Below are 24918 nucleotides of genomic sequence, written 5' to 3'. Positions count from 1 at the left end.
TGCTTCAGTAAATATTGTGCTGAATTAAATGGATTGCCTTTGTGATGCTGGGAGGTTGCAGTGGAGGTGCATTTCATAAAGGACAATTCTTGTTATTGCAAACGTTGTTTTCATCTTTTCATCTTGTATATTCTGATTAATAGCGCTTCCGACTGCATTTCATGGATAATGATTATAGATAATGTCTCCTGCACATACGTATGTTTATTTTTACTTGCTAGAGGTTTGCTTTTTTGAAGTTCTCTGTAAATAGCCTTTCCGTATGATTAAACATTAAAGGAATAAAATGCCATTGATAGCTGTAAGGGATTATGAATAAGAATAACTTATCAAGCTAGGTGGCAGTTAATGCTTAAAAATTCAATTTTTTTGTGAAACAACGATGAACAATTTATTAATTATTTAAAAAGGAACCTTTATAAAATCTCCATTCATCTGAAGTAAAAGTAATTACTATTCTATTTAATGACAATCAAATGTGTAATAATCCGAAACATTTGAAGACTTCTGTTTAAATGCCCATTCACAATAGTTATGTGATTTTTAAAGCAGTTCTATAGTTAAAAATATTGATTAAACACTTTTAAAAAGCCAGTTTTCATTTTAATATGGGCGACTTTACAACCAGCCACTTGGTTACCCCTGTTAGTGCAGTCTTTGCTACCTGAAGCTCATATATCTGTGCTTACCCCAAAACCAATGTGGTGTAGTGGTTAGCAGACTAGGAGCCATTACATATCATCACATTTGTTTTTTAGCCATTCATTTTCAAAATCCACATTTCCACAACAGATCATTTTTAATAAGGATGTGGAAACAATCCATGCTTTCTGAGATATCAGACTAATCATTTAACTACTATAATCCTGGGAGAAATCCGTTGTCTAAGCGTTACACTTCTTCACCCCCTCGAGGCAATTTGACGATGTTAGCTGCGAATGTTTTAAAGGGTTTTACATTAACTCTTGATAGATGATATTGAAGAGTATGTGTAAATAAGTCTCAGAAGACCTTGAATTAATTGAAATGCTGTTCCTTGTAAGTGCACTGCGCTCCGATCAATTCAACAAGTTGTGAAATGTCAACATCAGGAAGACATTTTACATCTGTTTGTTGCGCTCTGGCCCTGCAAAAAACAGTATTCACCCCATTTATTTAATTAAGTTCCTGGATTGACATGTTAGTTCAGTTTTTTATGTAAGCTCTGCTGTCCTCTTGGATTCAACAAAAATACACAGTCTATTTGTGGTCAGAAATTGCATAGATGTTTAACCAGGAGCCATGATTAATGGCATCTTTCATTTGTAACCCAATGAATTGTACTGTTGAATTTTTCCACGGCCTCATAATTGTGCTTGTTGTTTGGTCTGTTTTGAACTCTTATGTTTAGACATACAATGTCCGACCACACAAATGTAAATTATGGGAGATTTATTCACCTGAGGTACACCATCTTTACGCAAGGTCTGCATGTGTACAGTATGTGTGCTTATCTTAGTGACATCCTTTCCCACTGTTTTTCTATGAGCACAGAAGAAATGGCAGGAGGCCAGGGTAGTCTGGAAATTGGGTTAATGGACCAGATGCCTAAAAGTAATCCTCCTCTGCCTATGAAGTAATAATGATGGACCAACACCGTGAGAGTGTGGGTGAAAAGGAACCCAATCTAAGGGTTTTTTCAGTGGGGAAAAAACTCTGGAAACTCTTGAGTGTCCCTTAATCACACTGACATTAACAATATTACTAAAAATGCTGTTGCCTGTAATTGTATGCGGCCACATCTCTCCTAACGAACTACTTGAACAGTAAATGAATGAATCCCTGCAAGGATGTATTTTTGCTACACCCTAATTATCCAGCTATCTTACTTTTGTGTTTCTGTATGCCCCATTATAGAGAAATTGGGGCGCAAATAAGATGCTTTAAAAGGCCACACGGAAAAGCCAGCAGACATCTCCCCCACCCCCTGAGGCATAGTCTGTTTGCATTACTGAGAGAGTTCTACCATTGGGGGGGTGCTAGCGCCAAAGCGTCGTTTGTGTACAAATCTTCAATTTGCGAAAGCTCAAGGGAAGAAAGGCGCTGAAAGAGGGCAGTGTGTTTGATTTCCTTAGAAAGCTTTCAGCTGAATGTGTTCTTTATCCTTCCCACATTGTTGTTGGTCATAGTGCTGCTGCGAATATGGGGTTCTATGGCCTTAGACTGAGCTTCAGTTTGTCAGTTAGCCTACATACCCTGTGAACAGACAACACACTCTGTCAGTCTCACGGCTCTGGGAGTGAAAGAGGGGTCATTATTTCAACACCCCCCCCCCCAAATCAGTTAAAGGGCGCAGTGATGGGTTAGGGGAGACATGCAGTAGAGCCCTTGTCACTGGGGGAGAGTGCCATTCGCACATCTGTCGGCTGAGGTGAAGACGTGCGTTTGAAGAGCTGTCCTTCTCTTCCAGGAGCGGGACATGGCCCTCATTAGCCTGCCCTGGGCCAGTCAACCTCCACTGCTCCGACAGCTTTCATACGCTCGGTTTGGACCAAAAGGGAAATGAATGCCCTGTGCAGTCATGTGTCAGGAGTCTGGAGGACAGGATGGTGGAAGTGAGGGAGGGAGGGAGCGAGAGAGGGGAAATTGGGATGAGCGGGCAGGGGATGTGGCAGCCCACCTCATTGTGGAAGAAGAGGCCAAAGAGACTTCCTGGCTATGCCTGACCACTTCCTGTGGTGTTTGGCAGAGACGACTGCTGGGAGAGTCATAGCTCTGTCCCTGCTCCGCACCACAGCCTGCATCTGGCCCTGGAGCTGTGCTGGAGCCCAAAGCTGTCCTGGGTGTAATGAGTTCAAAGCTGATGAGCCTGAGTAACAAGCACCCAGGAGACGTGGGGCAGCAGGGTGTTCCAGGGCTGGCTGGTGGTGTCAGATCTCCCAGCAGATGGGACTGTGATGGAAGTAATAGGGGGCGAGTGTAACTTTCAAAAAGGTTTTTGAGATGCGTCATCCGTTTTATTTAATCTTATTTTTAGATTTTTTTCTTAATTTACATTTTCCTTTGCACAGTTGATGGGAAAAAAAGAGGATAAACTCGTTAAGCTCCACTGTAAATAACACACGCCACTGCCCCAGGTGTTGCCTGGTTACTCTCTCGATGCGATTATCCAACGTGTTTCACTTGTGCTGTGGCGCACAATCATATCAAGCCCAGTTTGGTAGATATCCATTCATTAATTCATGGAACAACTTGCGTACCCACTCTGAAGTCTCCTTAGCTAAAGAGTTATGGTATAGATGCAAAAGAGGAAATGCCAACTTTCAGTTGAAAACATTGCCCCTGCGAACATTATTTTTGGTGTACTTGACCACTTATGTTACCGGTTTGATGCCAAAAACAGAATTGCACTTATTAAAGGCAGATTTACGAAAAGGGCATGATGGCTCTTTCTTATGTTTAATTGGCATATTATTTTTCCTTTCCTTTTTGTCCATGAAAATGAATGAAGAATGAGTGTTTTGTAGCCATGGTATTAAGCGTTTTGGGTGCATTGAAGTTTGGGCTTGTCTTTTCCAGTGTCACATCCAGTGTAAATATCTCAAAACAATGATGGCATAACACTGCTTTTAGTGGAGGAAACCAGAAGGCTTTATTAGGGTTGTGATTTTTGTGACCCCCCCCCCCCACTCCTTTTGTGTTCTCCAACCCAAACTAAGGTTTGCTTTTCAAGCAGGGAGTTTCAGCCGCAGTCAAGCTTTGTGTGGTCACAAATTCTTAGTAAGCACTGCTTCAGACAAAACACTCCATGTGTTGTCATAACACTTAAAAGCTTGTAAATTGTCACTCGTATTTTCCCAAAAGTGATTTGGCTTTTGCTCGCACTTAATCACGATTCCAGTGAGCACTCAGACTCCCTGCAAATATTGTACTAAACCTGCCTAATCTATTGTTCCTGACATGTGGACCTCGGGAATTAGAAATGTATCCTTTATCAAAATGACCTTTGGTCACGTAGTTGTTTTGTTTTCCAAAATAGCGTTGCTGCCATAATGTCTAATGTGTAGAATGTCTAATATTGACTAGATATCATACTGTTAAACATCCGATTTGTTATTTTATCTAGTCTCTTTTTAATTCAGGAATGTGTGGTGTGTGTTCACCTGCCACTGTTTCCCTTTCTCCTTTAGCGCATCTGTATATCAGAGCAGAGTTATGATGCAAAGCAAAGCAGGTTGTGATGATTTACAGTTGGCCATGTTACTTTATGAACTGTGTGATTCACGTCCACAACATTTTTGCCTTCAGTATTATTGGTGATGTGATTGAGAATCTATACAGCTGATGTTTATTAGATTTTTTGTTTTATTGATTTTAAATTTTTTTATAAACACTCCCTTGCTATGGTCAGGCAACGTTTGATTCATAGGCTCTCAAAGCTGGCCTTTTTGGTCGTCTAATTGGGGAAAGTAATTTGGTATGCAGTAATGGCATGTGGAAATATCTTGTGGAAGTACCATTGTCTGAGATCTTTGCAGTACATGGAGTCTGGAACACTGTGCATGCAATAAGACCTGAAGAGACCTAAAATAGATGAGTGTAATTTATGATGGGAGCAATTTATGATGGGAGCAGGACATTATTCAATGACACAGTCCAGCTGCAGAACTCTTTCTGACGATGCCTTAAAAAGGTATGGAATATCAGGCGGCATGCACTTGGAGTTTGGCAACGTTTTCCCGGAGCCGGTCTCCCAAGAGATGTCCTCACAGCTGGGGAAATCAATTAACAGTAGCCCGGAATCTCTTCCCCCGATCCTTGTGGAGACACTGCCGACCAGGAAAGCAGACACTTAATCTTCACGTGAGCCAGGCCGACTGGAACCCCAGCCACAGAAACGCATAATATCGAACCTGTCGCTCTCATAAAGCAGCAACGTTATTTTGGCCCAGCTCCGTTTTGACGTATCGTACCTCTTGTACTTCGCCACCCTCAGAACTGAGAGTCCCCATTTGTTCTTATGCGCAGGTCTTTTATGTCAATCCATTCTCCTTTTCAGCGTGGTCCTGTTCATCAAGCTCTGTCCTTGAAACAAGGCTTCAGAGGCAGGCAGATTGAACGTGGTTATGGCGTATTGGCATCCTTCATGCCATGGCGACATGGCTCAGGCAGTAAGAGCAGTCGTCTGGCAGTCGGAGGGTTGCCGGTTCGATCCCCCGCCCGGGCTGTGTCGAAGTGTCGCTGAGCAAGACACCTAACCCCCAAATGCTCCTGACGACCTGGTTGGTGCCTTGCAAGGCAGCCAATCGCCATCGGTGTGTGAGTGTGTGTATGAATGGGTGAATGAGAAGCATCCGTTGTACAGCGCTATGGATAAAGGCGCTATATAAAATGCCAACCATTTTTCATTCTAAAGGCCATTCTTTTCACACTTGTATCGACATGCAAGAATAGGTTGCGTAGCCACGAGGCTCAAATTCTGTAAATGGCATTGTTGCTGTGAAACAAATTATACGCTTATAGTAACGGATTTGTTGGATTTGTGTGTCTTTGATTGTGGTGATTTCTTGTTTTATATTTTATATATTTAAAAAATATGTATATATGGTGGGCAGTTTTTCCTATTGTATTACTGAGAGATACAATTAAGCTGAAAGACTTCCACGGATTCAGTGCGTTTCAATATTGAATGTTATCTTGTTGCCCTCTATCATGCATGAGATTATAACTGGTGATGTTTCTCTCCTCTGGAAAGTCAATAATGTCATCACTGCGCATGAGATAAAATGCCTGCTCATTTCCCACTGATTTAGACGGCTTGCCGTGAAGTGCTCTATCTGAAGGCACATTCGTCATACAGTACTGCAGGCAGTATGATGTTAAAGCATTGCCATGTAGAAGTGCTACAGAGTTCTGACTGCAGGATTTCAACTTAAAAATAATCTAGGTGGTATGGCAACAATGTAACCCTATTAGCAATTTATGTCCTAAAGTGTTAAGTAATACACTGCCTGAGGCTTTTTACAGGAACTGCCCATAGCAGTGACCAGTCATACAGTTGTTACCCGAAGACCCATGAGAATTTGTACCCTTTGTTGTAATTCTCGGTAACTGGCAAACTGGCCCTAATCGGTGAAGTGGATGCCCATTCTCAAAAGTGCCCAGATGCACTCTCACCTTCAGGGAACTTGGACTTATTAACTGAATTAAACATCAAATTATCGCAAAGCCCCAGCTGTATTTTTATTTGCTTTACTGTGTTTGCCTGGTTTTCAAAGAGGCTTAGTGACTTTTCAGCTGAAGAGCTGTGGATAGTTTTGCTGTACTGGTGCCAAGTCTAGGAGCTTGCTGCAATTCAGCCTATATTATGACCAAAATGGGCTCAAAAGCTCACCCAGCGATAGAAAAATAATTCATTAAATAGACATCATTACAATTATTGACGTTTGACATTGACTGGAAAACAGGTATACTTGAATCCTTTCCATTTTTCTTAATGGCTTCAGTAAACCTGACCTATAGCCGTTTCAGAGACCGTGTGTACATTGCATTGATGCACATTTTACATAAATTGGCATTACTGAAAAGGAGGTGGTTGTATTATGTCTCAATCCCGCTTTAACAACACATCCATGCTAAATAAAGTGAAAGAACAGTCAGGAATGCAGGAATTGTCTTAATCTAATTTAACAGACAGATATGTGACCTCCATTTGTGTGACAAATCTGTAAAACCAGATCTGTACTCAAAAGCATGTACTCTTCGCAAGGATATTTGAGCAACCGTCAGTAGGGCTACCAAGTTTCTATTGCGTTCTTTCCTGTCGGATTTGTGCATGTTTACCTTCGTGCTCATAGCGTCTGTGGTTCTGCAGTTGGTGTGTGGCGGGGAGGGGGGGGGTGTTTATTTGGTTATCTTCTCCGGCGGCATTCGAAACGAAAAACCAGACCCTGTGGGAACACTGTCAATGCTTGTTTTTGTTTCAAGTGTTTTTAATTAATTAGATTTGATCGAGCTGTTCGCGGAATACTGATCTGCGTTCAGAGCATTGTCGCAGCCCATCTCCCGAAGGTTCAATGTGAAAGACATCTAGGGGTCACTTTCTTGCTAACAAGGACATAAAAGTAGGTTATATTCACAATATACCACTGGTGTGACTGTTTCATTTTTTTAAATCCAAGAAGCAAGCTATAAGACTTGGACTCCTTTTTGCTGTAGTTTTGTTTCCACCAGCCTGCACATTTAATTAATTTGGCAAAGTGGTAATAATGCAATTCTTCTCGGGTGATGTCTAATAGCGAACCAATTTCTGTTGCCAGTTCCCTGTGTCAAATTGTTGCAGTTTAGTGCTCAGTAAAAATGATTCATTAAGGGATTAATACTGCCTTAATACAGACAGTCACCAATCTGAAACTTTCATCTTAAAATAAAACTGATGATGAATGTTTTCCTTGTGTTAAAGGAATATAAAAAGGGGGTGATCAACTTTTCGCCCCCTCATTCTACGTTTTTTTTTTTTTTTTTTTTTTTAATCCTTCAAGTCCTCTAAGAAAAACATGTAAAATATATACCCTCACCGAGCACTTTATTAGGAACATTTTTACTTTCTTACACCTACTTATTCATGCGATTATCTGATCAGCCAATTGTGTGGCAGCAGTGTAATGCGTACAATCATGTAGATATGGGTCAGGAGCTTCAGTTAATGCTCACATCAACCATAAGAATGGGGAGAAATGTGATCTAAGTGACTTCGACCATGGAATGATTGTTGGTGCCAGACAGGGTGGTTTGAGTATCTGCGAAACTGCTGATCTCCTGGGATTTTCATGCACACTAGTCTCTAGAGTTTGGAAAGACTAGTGCAAAAAACAAAAACAAGAAGGGCCAGACTGGTCAAAGCTGACAGGAAGGTGACAGTAATTCAAATAACCACACATTACAACAGTGGTATGCAGAACACACAATGCATCATAACTGTAAGTGGATAGGCTACAGCACTAGAAGTCTAAAAACTAGGTCTAATAAATACCTAATAAATTGCTCGGTGAGTGTAAAAAACAAAAATGGTGTATTTCAAGGGAAATGGGGAAGATCATTTTCTCATGGATTATTGCTACTACCCACTCCCTCTTTCTAGGTGATTGCAGTAGAAGATGAGGTCTGTGAACCAAGAACCAAAGTTCAAATTCTAAATCAGGGATGTCATTCTTCCATCCCGAGACGGTAATCCGCGTTTTCAGACCCAAATAAATGACCCATGTGAATGTGGAGGTCTGTAAAAAAATAATAATAATGTTCCGCTGTGTATTAATTTCCCCTCTCACTCAAGTAACGATAGTCACTTTGCTATTCATGCCAGTGTATCGACTTCCTCTGCTCTGATCTTCATATCTCTGCTGAAACTGGTCTATAACTGTGAACTCCTTGAACCCGGATAAATCACTCTCTTTAATCTCAGTAACAACTCTATTTCTGAACCTACATTACTTTTTCTTTTTTTTCTTTTTTTGTCATGCCGCAGAGAATGGGCACTCTCAAATAGATTGAAATGGCCGACAATAAAACCAGAGTTGGTCTGGTTTGGGCAGAGCGATCTCTCCTTCTGCTGTTAATACTGCAGTACTTTCTCAGCCTTGCCTGGCTCCTCTACTGCACAGCCTTTCCCAGTCTCCTCTGCGCTGAGCAGATGTGCTTTCCCTTTCACGTTGCATGCTCCACTTCTGCTTATTTCCTTATTTAGTTCCTTGCTATCACTGGCAGGGCCAAATGCTTCAAAATTTGATGTTCTTTTTATTATACTTGGAAATCTGAAGCCTACTTACTTTCAGATTGGAACCTGTTAAATAATTTCTCCTGTGGCGGAGCTGAAGAAAAAAGGAAAGAAAATGACTTAAATAGGCCATCCCCGATCGTAGCAAAATGTATCTTGTCAGGGAGTTCATGGCTCCAAATGTGCACTAGTACATTAGTGCTTTTTCCATGTGGCAAAACATTGTATTGCCATGCCACCTCATTTTGGGCTCATGTTTTTCACACAGTGTATCTGTGCAAGAAGGCGTTTGTCGGAAGACAAAGGCTTGTTCGGGGGGAAAAGAATCTGACTCTCCTCCACGTGGTCTGTGAGCATCACCAGAGTGGCAGATCTGATTGAAATCCCATTTCTCCACACGTTGATTCTCACCCCAAGAAATATGACAAGGGAAGGACCCCCACTTCCACAGAAAGGATGAATATGACAAACGGGTACATCGAGCTCAGAGCTTAGACTGCGCCAGTTGAAACAGGAGACCAAGGTTATTTTAGACATAGGCGGAGATATCGGTTTGCCTTCAAGGCATATTTAGTGCATTGTGAAATGGCCTCGCTGCAGCAGTTTTTCTCCTGAAAGGATGTTTTTGTCGCTGCAGCTCCAGGCTCCCTCTTACCCGCTCCCTTTAGTGATTGGATTTCAGACATGAAATTCAATTACGTTTCCCCATCCCCAGCGTGGGGAACGAAACAAAGGGTGGCTGAAAGACAATCCCAAGATTACATTTTGATTGGGAATGCAGTGCCGTCATGGCCAGTGCTGAAGCAGTAAGGGTTCTATAGGGAGGGTTCTCAAGGGAATGGGCAGTTCTATTTGAATAAATCCTTTAAAACGAGCAAATGGTAAACATTTTGTCACCCCCACCGTTGATGCACTGTCAGCACCTCCAATTTCATTGGGTGAAGGACTATTACTTGGGCCCTCATTGGTAGTATGAATATAAAGATAAGATAAGCTAAGCTTTCAATTGATAAACACAATGAATGCCCTGCAGAAGACAGAACCTGGCAAAGTAATCCTGCTGCTACCTATTTGGACTTTCAGTCCAATCTACAGTAGTAGTAAGTTACTGTAAAGCTAAAATGACAGGGGGCGACATTGGCTCAGGCAGTAAGAGCAGTTGTCTGGCAGTCGAGGGTTGCCGGTTTGATTTCCACCCTGTGCATGTCGAAGTGTCCCTGAGCAAGACACCTAACCCCCAAATGCTCTTGACGAGCTGGTTGGTGCTTTGCATGGCAGCCAATCACCGTTGGTGTCCGAGTATGTGTATGAATGGGTGAATGAGAAGCATCAATTGTACAGCACTTTGGATAAAGGCGCTCTATAAATTCCAACCATTTACCATACTGTTACCTGCATTTAACATACTGCCCTATGCAGAAGGACTTGCAATTTGAGTGTAAGGCACAATGTAAGGCACTCTGGATAGGGCCTTCTGCTAAACACTATGTATATTTCAAATCTCATTTCCAGTGAAAAACTGAAAGTAGGTTGTAGGCGTTCTCTATGGATTTAGCCTAGGCATTTCTCATTTCTATAACCACAATTATTCTTCCCCACCTACAGTCAATGAATCGATTGCAATGAATTGATCTTGTTTGATTATGAGTTTTTATGGTGCTTCACATCAAAGTGTTGGTTGTTAATTTGCTGAATAGCTTGTTGGAGGAGAGCGACCCATTCATACCTGGGTGCCAGGGCTTGCCTGCTTCCCATTTAGAATTTCAAAAACACAATTGTTTCAGCCCAAACATTTAGGAAAAGCCATGGGAGGAGGAGAGTATTACATTTTCAGTGTTGGAGTAATGTTTTAACTTAAAATTTTAGGTCCGAATGATCGATGACAGCCCTGGCCTTTCAGTTGTTAATGCATTTCCCTGATTAATAGAGCAGCACTGAAACATTCCGTGAGTAAAACAAACACCAGTGTCATGTTAACCATAGGAGCTAACTATGCTACATTAACCAAGAACCAAAGTACAAATTCTAAATCCCAAATCAATGACCCATGTGAATCGCGGAGATCCGCAGAAACATTTTTTGCTGTGTATTAATTTCCCCCCTCACTTAAGTAACGATAGTCACTTTGCTATTCATGCCAGCATATTGACTTCCTCTGTTCTGATCTTCATATCTCTGCTGAAACTGGTCTATAATTGTATGAACTCCTTGAACCCGGATAAATCACTCTAACAACTCTATTTCTGAACCTACGTTACTTTTCTTTTTTTGTCATGGAGCGGAGACTTAGCACTCTCAAATGTATGGAAATGACCAACAGTAACAGCAGAGTTGCATTTGAAAACCACGCTTTCGTGAAAGTGATTATTACCACATAATTTTGTGTACCTTCATGTAAATTAGCTATGGATGCCAGGACTGATAGTCAAACAAATGATTGTGTGAAATGCTCAGGTATTTTGGGTTATTATAGCATAGTACAGGTGTGCTAAACTTAGACGGAGCCGAATATCAAATCACTTCAATATACCATTGACTCACACCTTGTATGAATTAAAATGTCAATGTCGTGCTTATTAACTTTTTTTTTGCCAGGAAGATGTGACAAATTGAAGCCACCTCTTCACAAATTGTGGAAATTAAAGGTTTTATTGTCTTTGCTGTATCCAATTAAAACTACATTCAGCTAGTGAGCTAACTATAACTTTTCAGAAAGATAGAAAGCCATGCATTACGCAAGTCGGAACAGACTTGTTAAAGATTGCCGAATAGAATATTTTCTTTGAAGTAATTGCAATGTCGTCACCCCACGCGTTTCTGGCATCCCAGTCAGAACAGTCACAGCGTGCAATCAATGTCATGGCAGGTTTCTGGGTCCCCCCCCATTAAGTCTATTGTGCTGTGAATCTTGTCTGCAAGATTTGTCACATAATAATTTTATTTTCACTACAGGATTGATTCAACTCTAATTCTACACAATTAGAAAGAGTCGCTTCCCTCCAATTGAGAGAATGGTATAACTGCCCACTATGAGGACGGTGAGGGGGTGTCTGCAAGCATCGTCGTAAAATTAAGTTATCTTGTGGTGGACAGGGAATGACCCTGATTATAATCCTTCCCAAATTCTCATCGGGGACTATCTGGAGATGGATTTTAATTTTCAGATGCAAATAATGTGTGTCCTGGGGAATAAAACTAGGGAGTATGGTAGCATAGCCTCAGCTGCAAACGTTTTTTTTTTTCCTCAAACAGGAGGCCAGAGAGATTTGAAAATGAATCATTCATAGGCCTATGCACCTTTTCAGATGGAAGTAGGAGTCTACTGGTGGTGTTTTGTGAAATATTATGATTGGGGCAAAGCAAGGTGACGAAAAGCATCCTCTGCCTTTTCTAGAAAAAAAAGTATGTAAAGAGAATCCACGAGGGAGGCAGGGCACAAACTTTTGGGGTCATATGAGAACCATGGCATCAGAGCAAACTTTTCATGCCAACAGGATATTACGGGATAATATCACAACAGATTTAGTGCTAAATTCCATCATGACAGCTGAGCTTTTAATCTTGTTTGTACTGTTGTTGAACAGATCTTTAGAGGGGGGTATATATTATTCATATGAACAAGTTATCCAATTCCCCAGTGTAAGGCAGTGAGTGTTCCTGAGTGACCTGAATGTACATTGGAGGTAATTCAGCTTCTAGAACATTCCTTACCCTCCGACTGACATGAAATTACCTCCAAGCCAGTTTTTAGGAAATCTGCAATCTACAGTCCCTTCAAAAAGTGTTGGGACAGCAAGGCCAATTCCTTTGTTTTTGCAATACACTGAATATATTTGGGGTTCAGATGAAAAGATGAACAGCTTATAATGGCTTGCTTTTCTCCCAAAGACAGCTCTGGTTTTCATTTTGGTTTATATTTTCTTACACAAATGTAGTCTTCACAGGCAAAACCCAAGGCTAAAACCAATAATAGACATTCAGAACTATTTATTGTTTAACCTGTCAATCTACCAGTACACATCTGGCCAACAACAAACACCTGCCAGTCACATGCTTCGATATTTTTGTTGGGTGGTCTGATCAGAAAATTGGGTGGTCTGATACGAGAGGTGATATTTTCTTAGCAAATCTAGATAAGCGTACCAGGAAATAAAAGCTGGAATTCTGGTCCAGCATCTCATGTACATCTTTTGACCTCAAATTCAATTGTCTTCAGTGTATATCAAAAACAAAGGAATTGACTTTGCTGTTCCAATGCAGCTGATGGGTTGACTTAAGTTCAAGCCTTAAATCGTAACCTTACAAAGCACAGTCATGTCTGCATCCTCCTCTTTAAACGGTTTGCTGGTTTGGCACAGTAACGTGGCATCCCAGCAGCTGTTCAAACCTCCCACTCATGAATTGTAGCCCCGTCGTTGGAACAAATAGTGGCATGCCCAAATCGGTAATGGAACTCCCTCCCACTCCCAAGATTTTTGGATGTCTGCGGGCTACCAAACATTTTCTCAAGTGCAGCTGATAAAAAGGCCATCTTCAGGAAATCTGCCGCTGAGGGATTTCATTTTTATTTTATGATTTTTTTCCTTTCTTTGTGGCATAAACACAAATTATCTTACTTGGAAATGTGTTATTATTCATTTTATTTTGAACTAAAACAGGCAGTAGCTGTTTGGTGTCTCATCCTGTTAAGTTGATGTTCATTGGCCACATGTTCTGGCTTCTATAATGGAGTTTGCAGCAATTTAGCCATTTGTGCTCTGATTATGTGCATCTCCCCATTCCAAATTGGGAGGAGAAAAAATGGAAAATAAGCAAATTAACATGAAACTGTCCATTGTTCCTACTGCACTTATGAGTTGCCCCAAAAGCCTCATCATTCTTTACATCTCATTTTAATTTATCATTTTCCAGTCAAATCCAAGACCACAGCTGGATCAGCAGTGTATTTAATATTGCACAATGTGCGTGCTGTTCATGCTGCAGTGATACTTCAATATTGACCCGAGCATGAATATGAGCTTTTGATTTTGACAGGGCCCCTGTCCGAATGATTTGGTGCGTACTACACAGCACGTCGAGCAGTGCCCTCAAGTAAAAATTAAAGATGGGAAATTGATTCTTTGTTCTGTGGCCTCAAAGATGCTGTTGATATCCTTCTCTGCAGTCATTTGTCCCTAGGAGGACAAAGATGGACAAGATCGTCAGTCAAGAAAAAGCAGTCGCTGATGCTCGCACGCATGCAGACACACAAACGCGAATCAGAATGACCTTTTCTTCAGGTGTTTTACGATTCTGAGCCCACATGTTCTGTCCCTGGAGGGTGGTGGGGACTTTTGGGGGGCAGTGTAAGCTGATTATACAGTAAGCGAAAGGTTCATTAGTTGTGTTTAATGGAATTGAAATGAGTGGTTGGACGATTTAAATAAATTAACCTTCACTGAATCCCCCGAGAGCTGTTGGGATGACAGAGAAGGGTGAAGATGAATATTCTCCTTGTCGCCATTGTAATGAATACCGATTATATTACTTTACCAGTGAGTATGGTGCCATTTAACCAATGACAGAATCTGTGGCATTTGTAGCTAGCTTATAAATAGATTGGGTTATATCTGTATTCCAACCACTTGGTACATAGCCCGTGAACGCGTGTTAAACGTATTCTCTACTTGAAGGCATATTGGCATTTATTGTACATTAAAATGAACCAATCTCAGCTTGGCACATTGCACTTCCAACCTTAATACTTGGGATTTTTTCAGGAGTAGGGTGATTTGTCAATTTAGGCTTAGTTTAGTCGTGTAGACAAGATACTCGCTAGAGTTATTTAAAGGCCAATTGCTAAAAGAAAATCTCCACCGAGGAATTTTTAATGATGATTTTCTGTTTCGGTCAAATGGTACACAATCAATCAAACATTGCCCGCTTAGTGGATGGCAACCGCAGAGAAGTGGCAGAACTAGCTGCCTCGTTCGCTGTTTGTTTTTAAATCTGTACTTCCATGCTTCTGCATACAGCTCTCTTGTTCCTGACCGATGACACCGACCACCTCCTCCCTTATCAGAATTCATGTCCCCTCTCCAGACACGCCTTCCTCCATTCCAGCTGGGGGAATTCCCAACTTAATTGGGAAAAGCTGGAGCGATTAAACAATGGCTGCCGGCGCTTGCGGGTCAGTGTGCCTGTGACACGGCAGCCCCGAGGTGGCAGCGAGAGCCTGACGCGCTGACGGCCGTCTGGAATCCATTTTCCTGCTCAGTGCTCTCCACTCCTACACCTTTCCCACAGATAGCCGCGGACAAGTTTCCCCATATGGATTCTCAAGTAGTGCTCAGCTACCCGAGCGCAGATTAACCTCAGCTGTTCGGATGTGGAAATGCTTCACAGAATCAACCGATTTCTGGCTTTATCTCCTCTGATTGCTGAGAAATAAGCGAGGAAATCCCTTTAGATACCTGACTGAAAGTCTGCCGTAAAGCCTTCAAGTCCAACTGCAAGATGTAACCTATTGCCACAAATACATTTGCTTTTGTGGTAATACCTATGCCTACCCTGTCTGGGTTTTCTACCCTGAGTTGAAGGGGTCTGGTTGAGGCTAACTGACCAGCAGATGCTTCCAAGTTTGCTGGTCTTTTTATACAGTAGCTAAGATAGACACCACTGTGCATTCATATGCAGACCTTGCTCACAACTCAAAATGGATGGGACCTGGGCTTGTTCTTTTAATAAATCTGTCAAAATATTTGCCAGTGTCATAAAAAAAATGATTGTGCTTATCTGTACAGTCTTTTAGTCTTGGGACTTCATTTATTCTTGTCAGTAAAATGGAGCAACACTCTTTTTCTGGCAGAATCTTGTGATCATGGTATCTAAACATTGCATTTTATTTACATTACATTCATTTGGCAGACACTCTTATCTAGAGTGACTGACACTAGTAGAGAAACTGATGGACTACTGATGAGTTAAATATAACTCGTGTACACTTAGCACAAGGTGAAAAGCCATGTTAATAAGCTCCTAAGAATTCCTTAGGCAACTTGCATATCAGCATTGATGTAACAATCTAAATCAGCCTCCTAAACATCAGTCTCTGTGTGAGGTACTGTGTGAGGCTGTGTATTAAGAGAGGGTTAGCGCCTGGATTTTTTTTTCCTGTAACGGTCCACATATGAAATTCTTCTCCTCTTGTTCTTTATCTATCACTTCCTTGTAACTGTGCAACTTTGTTACAACACCGTGCCCAAAGGCTTTTGTGGTGTATAGCTTGTACTCAAATTATACTTTGCACACCCTGGGGTACGTGCTGTCAGCACAAAGGGGAATGCCAGAACCGTGTCACCTGACCTTGGGAGAAATTAAACCGTGTGTTACATGGGGGGAGTTTTCACCTCTGTGTGTGTGTGTGTGTGTCTGTGTGTCTGTGTCTGTGTCTGTGTCTGTGTCTGTGTGTGTGTGTGTGTGTGTGTGTGTGTGTGTGTGTGTGTGTGTGTTCGCAAACTGTAAAATCCTGTTCTGAATGGACCTGTTGCCTGAACTGCCCACAGGGAGTGCCCTATAAAAGCAAGCACTTTGCTCTAAAGCCCCAATGCATTCTGGGACCTGGACTCAATGTGGTCACCCCTGATTGGCTTGCCTGAGATTTGTTCCGTCCAGGTCTGCCTTACATTGTACTGTAGCAAAGCGATTTGAATGTTAATTATATTTGACCAGGTTTATATCGTACTTTTTGAAAGTATTTTGTTGATAATATCATCATCATTGCCATCTGAGTTATAATCTATTCTCAGAGATCTTATGTAACACCGTTTTATGTCTTTAATTAAAGTGGACCATATGCTTTTGTTTTATCAAATAAGTGAAAGAACAGATACTGTTTTAGAGGTTGACAAATGATTGAGAAATGTTACAATGTTAATATTATGATTTTCAGCCCACAATCTAATATACAAAGTATGTGGGTTGAAACCGCAACATCTGGACAGTAATCGTTGTATCTTGCTCTTTCGTTTGTCAACCTCTTAATTACTCCTCAAGCTCACACATCTAATTATCTCCCACACGATCCAGTTCAACAATTCTAAGTCTGCCATCTGCTTGTCTATCACATTTACTTCATATTAATGTACTTCAAGGTCAGAGTGATGTTTGAAATTCAGTTGCATTCAGTTTCAATTGTTTGTCTGGACATTTTTGGAAGATAAGTCAATGTGCTTCACCTCTCCTTGTCTAATTGAATAGGGGCAGATGGTAGGGCCTTATAAAAGTATTATAAGAAAGTAATGCAGTATCAAGAAAGCTGGTTGGTATGGTTAAGAAAAGGCAACGCAGTGGCCATGAACTGTGGAATGAGAAGTTCACATGGTGAAAGAAATTAGACCATTCTCCTGTGATCTGAATCATTCCATGGTTTGCAGAAGCAAGTACACTGAATTTGCAAGCTCCCTCACTCATTTCCCATATTAAAACAGAATTAGGATTTTTTGACACCCCAAAAAGTTTACCGGGGGGAGCCAGGCCTTTTTTTTCTTCCCTTAATTCTGGGACTACTAGAGGGCATGAAGAAACCTGAACTCAACCACTTTGAATAACAAGTGCTGTTTTAGGTCTTGCTCCAGTGCGTATTTTCATGTGGTGGGTGTTACATGCGGAAAAAAATAAATAAATCTTTGAATCAGTAGTGAATTGGATCAAGTCAGCCACATTTTTGTGCCAGGAAACCAGTCCTCGGAATTCCATTTGTATGTTTCATCCTTTGGTGTGTTTTTGTCTGTCTGTCTTTGTGTGGTAAAAGAGGAATGTCTGTGTCAATAGTATTTATGATTCTTTATGTTGGCAAGTTCCTCTGTAGTTTTGTGTTTTTTGTGTCGGTAACTGCATAACTGACCTTCACAACTAACCTTTTGGCCTAATCGGATGAATATGTTTCTCCTGTGACAAGCATACACCAGCTAACATTTTCAGCTAACAGTTTACAAATGCAGCTTCATCCTAAAACTTTGGGGCTGAAGTTCTTGAAGGCAGCCTTTTTTATGGGAGTATTAAAAAATAAATAAGCAAAAAGTAAAAGGCCTAGTCTTTGTAATTTGCGACTAAGCAACAATCTGCCGGGAGTGAGAAATACTCCTCTCCTGCAGTCAGCCGTCTGTAGTTGTACTTCAGCTCTGTCACTCCATTCGCAGGTGCGAGTGCCACAATGACAGTTTGACGTACAGTACGTAGCAAATTCAAATCGGTTCCAATATATGTGACGAAAGCAACTTGGTCGTGTTAATTATCTGTGAAACAGCAGGGCTGCTTTCTCCCGGAAATGCATTTTCTTGTCTGTTTTTGTTTTTTTGCGCACTGAGATGATTAATGTTCTCCAGCTTCCCCCACCCCACTGTCATAAATTTAGGCTCAGCCTGTTTTGGGCACCAAATGAACAAGTTTGATATGGTTTCTGAAGTAGTGTCTTCCTTGAATTAATCATGGAAACGAGACTGCCGCACCCGGTTTATATATATCCTCTGGCGGGGGAAACAAATGGTGGGCATACTGCTATTAAAGTGGCAGGACAGCGGAGGGGCTCCAACATCTCTCCTGTCGGCGTTGGGGAGAGCTTCTCAGGAAGCCCATTCTCTTCGTCATTCTGGTTTCAGTTGGATTTGAGATTCCTCCCACACCGCACGTTGTGCTGCATACCTCAGAGCCTGCAGGTCGGAGGAGTCCATCTTGCTTTGTGCTGATCAGAGGCAAACCTGCTTCAGTGGGGATTACGATGGGGCTTGTTCAGCCTCTCACAAAATGTCTCTGTTCCCTGCAGAGGACCCTAGAGGCCTCCTCTTCACTACAGACTGAGTCCATGACTGGCTGTCCTCTGGTACTGAGATTGTTACCATGGGGGTGGGGCGGTCTGGCACCTGCACAATTTTAACTTTTTTGGTTTCTTCACACCGGCAGTGCCACCGTCAACTATAATTAATTTAATTTCACACTCTCTCATCATTGTTTTTACAGTGTACAATCAAACAATGAATAATGAGATTAAAGTGTAGTCTGTCACCTTTAAATTGATGGTATTGCCGTTTGTCAACATGACGACCAGAGTTGAGCCAATGACAGTCAAGATGAGAGAGCCATGATTAGGCTTGAAAAAGAAACAGAGACGTAGACCAAACAGTAGGCTAACCAGTTTGGCATATAATTAAGAAGGAAGAGAGTGCTGGTGAGCTCAGTAATCACAAAGGGACTGGTAGAACAAGGATGACCTCTGTAGTTGATGAGCGAAGAATTCTCTCCATAAAGAAGAAAAACCGCCAGTTACCTGTCTGACCGATCACAAAGAAAGGAAGCAGGTTTGGACCATGCCTACTGTCCACTGAAGACTTCATAAGCCAAACTACAGAGGCTACACTGCAAGATGCAAACCACTGCAAAAACATGATGGCCAGGTTACAATTTAACAAGTACCTAAAAGAGCCTGCAGAAGCATTTCACGTGACCTCTGAATGACTCAAAGTCACATAAAGATGTGTCCAAGTTTGTGTATATTGTGTAGTTCCATCCTCACTGTTTTCTAGAATGCCAGAAGTGTTAAGGTCACAGAGTGAAAGTTGAAGGACACACATACTTTTGATTCCTTCTGCTTTCTAGTCTCAGACTTGGCCAGCTGAGCATGCTTTTTGATGAAACTTTATGCTAATTCTGCCCTTCTACAAAGGCTCTTGTGCTTAGATTTTAATGAGACCTGGCACCAATGTTTTCTTCACAGATTCCTTGAACCATATTTATCCTGAAGTTATTACGTATGAGGTCCACTATTCAGGCCACAGATGATCCTATTTATTACAGATGTGTTATATATTAATATATGTAGGTTGTCAACCAACTATATGCTAACTCAATGGCTGATGCTTTCCATTTCCTATCTGACTGGATATTGTGATGAAATTGCTCTGATGTTTTTTTCATATTTTATCTTTGAATATAAATAAGGTTTCGGTAAAAATCAGTGTTATGGCATTATGTGAGCATCCGGGGGTCTTTGGAATTAACCTTCATTACTTCATGGCCGGTAGCCTGGCTCGAACACACTCCCTGCACTTTGGAGTCATGAAACCAGTGCAGTTTGTGTCCTTTCTCTGCTAACAGTGACCTGGCCCTACAGTATGCTTTAAGCTTTACATCAACAATTATTGATGTATTTGAGTCTCTCTTCCTCACAGCACTCATTGTCATTCATTACATTACATTATTGGCATTTGCCAGACGCTCTTATCTTAAGGAGCGACGTACAGTTGAGTAGACTAAGCAGGAGACAATCCTCCCCTGGAGCAATTCAGGGTTAAGAGTCTGCGGATCTTATTGCGGCTACACCGAGGATCAAACCACCGACCTCGCGGGTCCCAGTGATGTACCTTAACCGCTACGCTACAGGCCATCCCACTCATATAGCCATGATAATGCCCCCCCCCCCTCCACTTCTCACTTGTCTGAGACGTCACTTTCTGCATGGGCAGCAGGTAAATATGCAGCCATTTTGTGTTCAAAGCTTGATCAGATGCAGAGCGTTTAAAGGGGACCATCGGGTTCCCTAGGCAGACCGCCACATGCAGAGTCCCTCAGTGCCTAGATTCAGGGCTGGGCCTCTCCCAGCAGGCTGTGATGAATTATCTGCCCCGTCATGCTTCCGGGACCTTCTCTCGTTTGCCGTTGGTGTTCCAGCTGAACACGTAGTTGCACCGTGCCCGCGTGCCAGCGATTCTGGAGCCCGACTCTGAGGGACTCCCTCCACAAGGGAACACGGCGTAGCGTCAGTGAAACCCGAAAGCAGAGCAAAAAGCAGAACTGTCCCTTTGCTACGTAATAAAAAAGATTATTAACGTTATTAACCCCTTCAGTCCCAAGAGTACCATATGGCACTCAACCTTAAAATCCCATTCTCGATCTTAGACCTTTTTGACCAATCAAAATGTCTGCTATACTATTGTTTTGGATCCCTGTTAAAACACTTCTCAAATTTCTCGATTTTCTCAACCAAAGCCAAACCCCTTTGGGATGTGGGTGGAAGCATATTCATATTGGGCTCGGGACTGAACTGGTTAATCATGGTGGTGCCTGTTCCTTGGATGAATCACCCTACCCCACCCCACCATACTGGAGTTTGCTGGAGATGTAAAGGGTTAGTTTAACAGGCATGGTTGACTGGTGACGACAGGCTGAGCTGAGCAGGGAGAGGCAGACTGATGTGCGTAGGTGTATGCGTGTGAGGGCGGCCTTTTGATTCAGCATCAGGAGCTGTGACCACACTCCCTAAACTGGTGCCGCACCGAGTGGAAAAAACAGGGAAGAAAAAAATGCTTCCTTTATTCGCTTGTTTATGGATAGATAGACTTAATGCTCGTATTTACTGTGAGTCACAGGACCCCCGTCACAACTGCTGTGATGGTTTGGTAGGAAGGCCACAGAATTATGATTACTCTGTTCTTTCTTGGGCTGATGAAATGCCAATTGCAAATAATTTCCCTCACTTTTGCCTTGTTTGTCACCCCTTATAGCCTTTATGCATCTTTTAAAAAGAAAAACACTAGTAAGACGTACAACGTCGCAAAGCTAAGCTGGCAGAGAAGCTATATGAAGCTTCCCTAAGCTTCCCTAACCATCACATGAAAATTATAACGGAAACGCATTCGCCCCAAGCAAAGAGGAGGGGAAAAAATTAAGCAGATGGAAGGGAGGTGGAATAAAGAGGAGATTGAAATTAAGACTGTTGGGAAAACAGTCTGTTTGCCTATGCTGTCAGATACATCGGCGCGCTGTGTGGAGAGTGAGAGAAACACAGCGGTAAATCGACTGCGACGTTTAGATCCCCTCCCCCTTCGTAAATGCATTAGGGAGTTGCTTGTCCTTGGGAATAGGGATGGAGAAATATTCTTCAAAATGTAGCATTCGCGCATCCATAAATGTATGAGATCTTTGTTGTATGCCCCGTTTAGAGTCTGTTGGTCTCTCTGCTCTGTTTGCAGAACCGCTAAAACCTCCATGTGACAGGATACACTGAATTGTTGAAATACCCAAGACTTTTCAGTGTATGCAGTCTCTATCTGTTGAGTAATTATAGACCGCTGGCTCATTTTTTAATTAAAAGCTTTTAGTGTATGTCTTCTCTGTTTAGTCATGTTCATTCCCATTGGCCTTCATTTTACCTGATTGAATGCATTTTCCTGTAACACATCACGCAGTACATCCTCAAATGGATTTTTACTAATCAAATAAAATCCGAATTATGCATTTTTCGTGCATTAACTAGTGTGTAGATCAGCAAATACTTTGCTCACCTTTGCTAACAACGGACTAATCACCTTTACATGTACATTGGAAAGGTTCAGTGCTGCCTGGTAACATTCTCCCAGTGATTATAAACAGTTCCTTCATATAGCTGGTCAGGCCCTTTGCCTCTTGCCTTTGCCTGTTTTTCTCAATTCGTTTCAGTACTTTGTTCTTTTGACTCCCTCCCTTACTCTGTCAGCACCATGGATGCAAAAGTTAATTTCACTGAGTTAAGCCATAGGGGGGTGGCTTATACCAGTTGTTGCGTTTCTTTCTACATTGACTTCCCGCAGGAATTATATGTGTCATCAGACTCCATGTCCACCCAGTAGTCCAAAACCACTCTAAAAATTTATTTTTGTAATAAATATTTTTCATTTCTTTCTTCTGGCTGTTTAATTTTGTGGTGGCGGAACCTCAGAAACCACAAGGCCCTGGAACTAGTCCTTTACTTAAGTTGTACAACATTTTTTATTTGTTTTGTGAGCTTGACCGATTTTTCCAAGATGGCGGAACAAAAACATGTTTTTGCTGATAATTGGCCCAGCCATCTGCATCATTGATGTGGGTCCCTGTGCCAATAAAGAAAAATAAAATAAAAAATCATGGAATTTTATTAACTGCCTATGTGGAGTTCCCAATAGCTGCTGTCCATGACTCTAATGACTCCAATAATCTCGGTGTGTGCCATGCCAAGAATGCCTAGTGGAGCGGTGAAAACGCTGAATTGTAAGGTGCTCAACCCGTTTTCATTCACTTTGGCTCATCAAGAGTCAGGACCTTCTAAAAAACACCAGCTTTGGTGGTACATCTTTGAGATTTCTCTGAGCATTTCCCACACTGTATTAACCATTTTGGGTTGTAACTGACACTTCCATATGATAGAGAGCCAATGTTAAATTGTGTTCTCTTTTGCACAGGCTTGAACACCCTCCCCTTCGACCCAGCCACCAACAACGAACCCCTGCAGTTCACTAACTCCAACGGGCCCCTGGTGACTGACTGTCCGCTGGAGAACGGAGCGGAGAACAGCAAGAAGAGGAAGAGACCCAGCCTGCCCCCAGGTAAAGGAGCATGCCCATCAGCAGGCCCTGCAGTCAGTCTTTCAGAGCTTCAGCCCCCATGTCTTCCCTAGAGTGCCTGATTTCCAGCGCAGATGCAGCTCGCAATGGCTTTTAGAAGAGAACCCACGTAACTGCAGAGACAAGAGTGCAATGGCTGAACTATAATTACTGAACCAGTTGCATACAAAAAAAATGAAAGAACACTTTAAAACAGTTTTTGAACGTAATTCTGCTTGAATCACAGTCAGCCTAATTGACACAATTTGTCTTAGCGAAATTAGATCCCAGTTTGAATTACGATTGCCATGTGCTAATTTTAAAGGGAGCACATTAATTGTAATTGCATTTTAAGGAGTGGAATGAAACCATTCCCAATGAAAGCGGAGTTGTGTAATTTTTAATAGAGTCATGCATTAACTGGACAGAAGTGATTTAAAACAATTTGCATTAATTGTGTCTGGGTGTAATGTAGCCCTCATCTCCTATAGGGTTTAGGTTTTACATTTTTCAGTCATCTTTTCAATCAATTTTTGCTCCAGCAATCAATAGGTAGGTTTGTAGAAATGCCTGCAATACCAGTGTTTAGAAATCTCAAATAAAAGTACATTTCAACAAAGCTAGAAATTAAGGAAATCATTGGCATTTACAATTGCTAACTGAGAGCATGGCCTCTTTTCCATTACCAAATTGAATTAATTCTCAGCAAACAAGAAAGCCCAATCTTGAAAAGTAAAGGAAAGGCTACATTGGAACCCTCTCTGAATTTAACATAGTTGAACCCTTGCATGTCTTTCGAGTTTATTTTGTGCAGCATTGGAATGACCTTTTGAGCACATCCAGTGAATTTTAAAGGAGAAAGAAGTGCTGCTTTCCTCAAACATGGTTATACAGAGCTCTCAGACGCCTCCAATTTTAATTCTGGATGGAAGCTGAGCGACGGCCAGCAACATGAGCAACTGGGCGACTGAACGATGAAAGTTGGTCAGGAAAAAGTTGCCCATGGCTTAAATTTCCGCGGGCATCGGCCGTCAACAGCAAATCAGAATTTCAGGTTTTATATTTGTCCAACCGATATGATACCATGTGGTGAATAGACATTCCGCCTAGTTTCTGTGCATATAAATGGAGAAACAGCTTGTGATGATGGTGCAATCCAACCGGGGTTTATACAACTTTTTTTTTTAAAGAGTACAGGGACAAGTGCCTTAAAAAGACCATTGCCCCCGCCTTTGGCGTGGACAGTAGGTATTGATATACCGTCATTTCATTGAAATTATGAATAAAACGCTGACATTCGGATCACGTGATGATTGGTAAGCTAGCTAGTGTGAACACGGGGTTAGACATCATCGCCAGGCTTATGTGGAGACGCACAGTTACTAGTAGCTGTTCTCATAGGTCAGTTTCTTCTGAACAAATTGCTGTAACCTGCAACAGCGACCTCTTGGTTAAGACAAAGTCAGTTCTTGATTGCTCTGGTTGGGGCCCTCCCTAAAGAGCCACACACAAGAAGCACTTGAATCAGCTGAAGCTGTTCCCTTTACGCGCATCTGAGTACATTCAGTTCTGCCTGATTATTCATGTTCTCAGCACCACAATTTCACTGCAAATGTCACAAGGATTAAATTGGATGTCTCTGGAATTCCATTTCAAGGGATCCTACTGTTATCTCAGGGCCTGTAAGTCGCAATTTATCTGAGATTGAGGTTTGTTCCCTCATGCAACTAATTGAAAATAGAATATTTTACATCCTTGACACTTATGGAATCTGAGAATCGGAAATTGATGAACACA

General features: G+C 41.8%; 1 protein-coding gene across 5 annotated transcripts in view; it reads left to right on the top strand.

Annotated features, from left to right (window-relative positions):
- LOC133132654 (ecto-NOX disulfide-thiol exchanger 2-like) overlaps positions 1-24918 on the top strand; it is a 176142-nt gene that overhangs the window by 69135 nt on the left and 82089 nt on the right. For all 5 annotated transcript variants that reach the window (XM_061248249.1, XM_061248247.1, XM_061248250.1 and 2 more), the window contains one exon: positions 22981-23124. In XM_061248249.1, coding sequence (XP_061104233.1) covers positions 22981-23124 — 144 coding nt within the window. The remainder of the gene's footprint in view (positions 1-22980; positions 23125-24918) is intronic.

Source organism: Conger conger, chromosome 7, assembly GCF_963514075.1.
Source record: "Conger conger chromosome 7, fConCon1.1, whole genome shotgun sequence".
NCBI classification, from domain to species: domain Eukaryota; kingdom Metazoa; phylum Chordata; class Actinopteri; order Anguilliformes; family Congridae; genus Conger; species Conger conger.
This window is presented reverse-complemented; position numbering and strand designations above follow the sequence as displayed.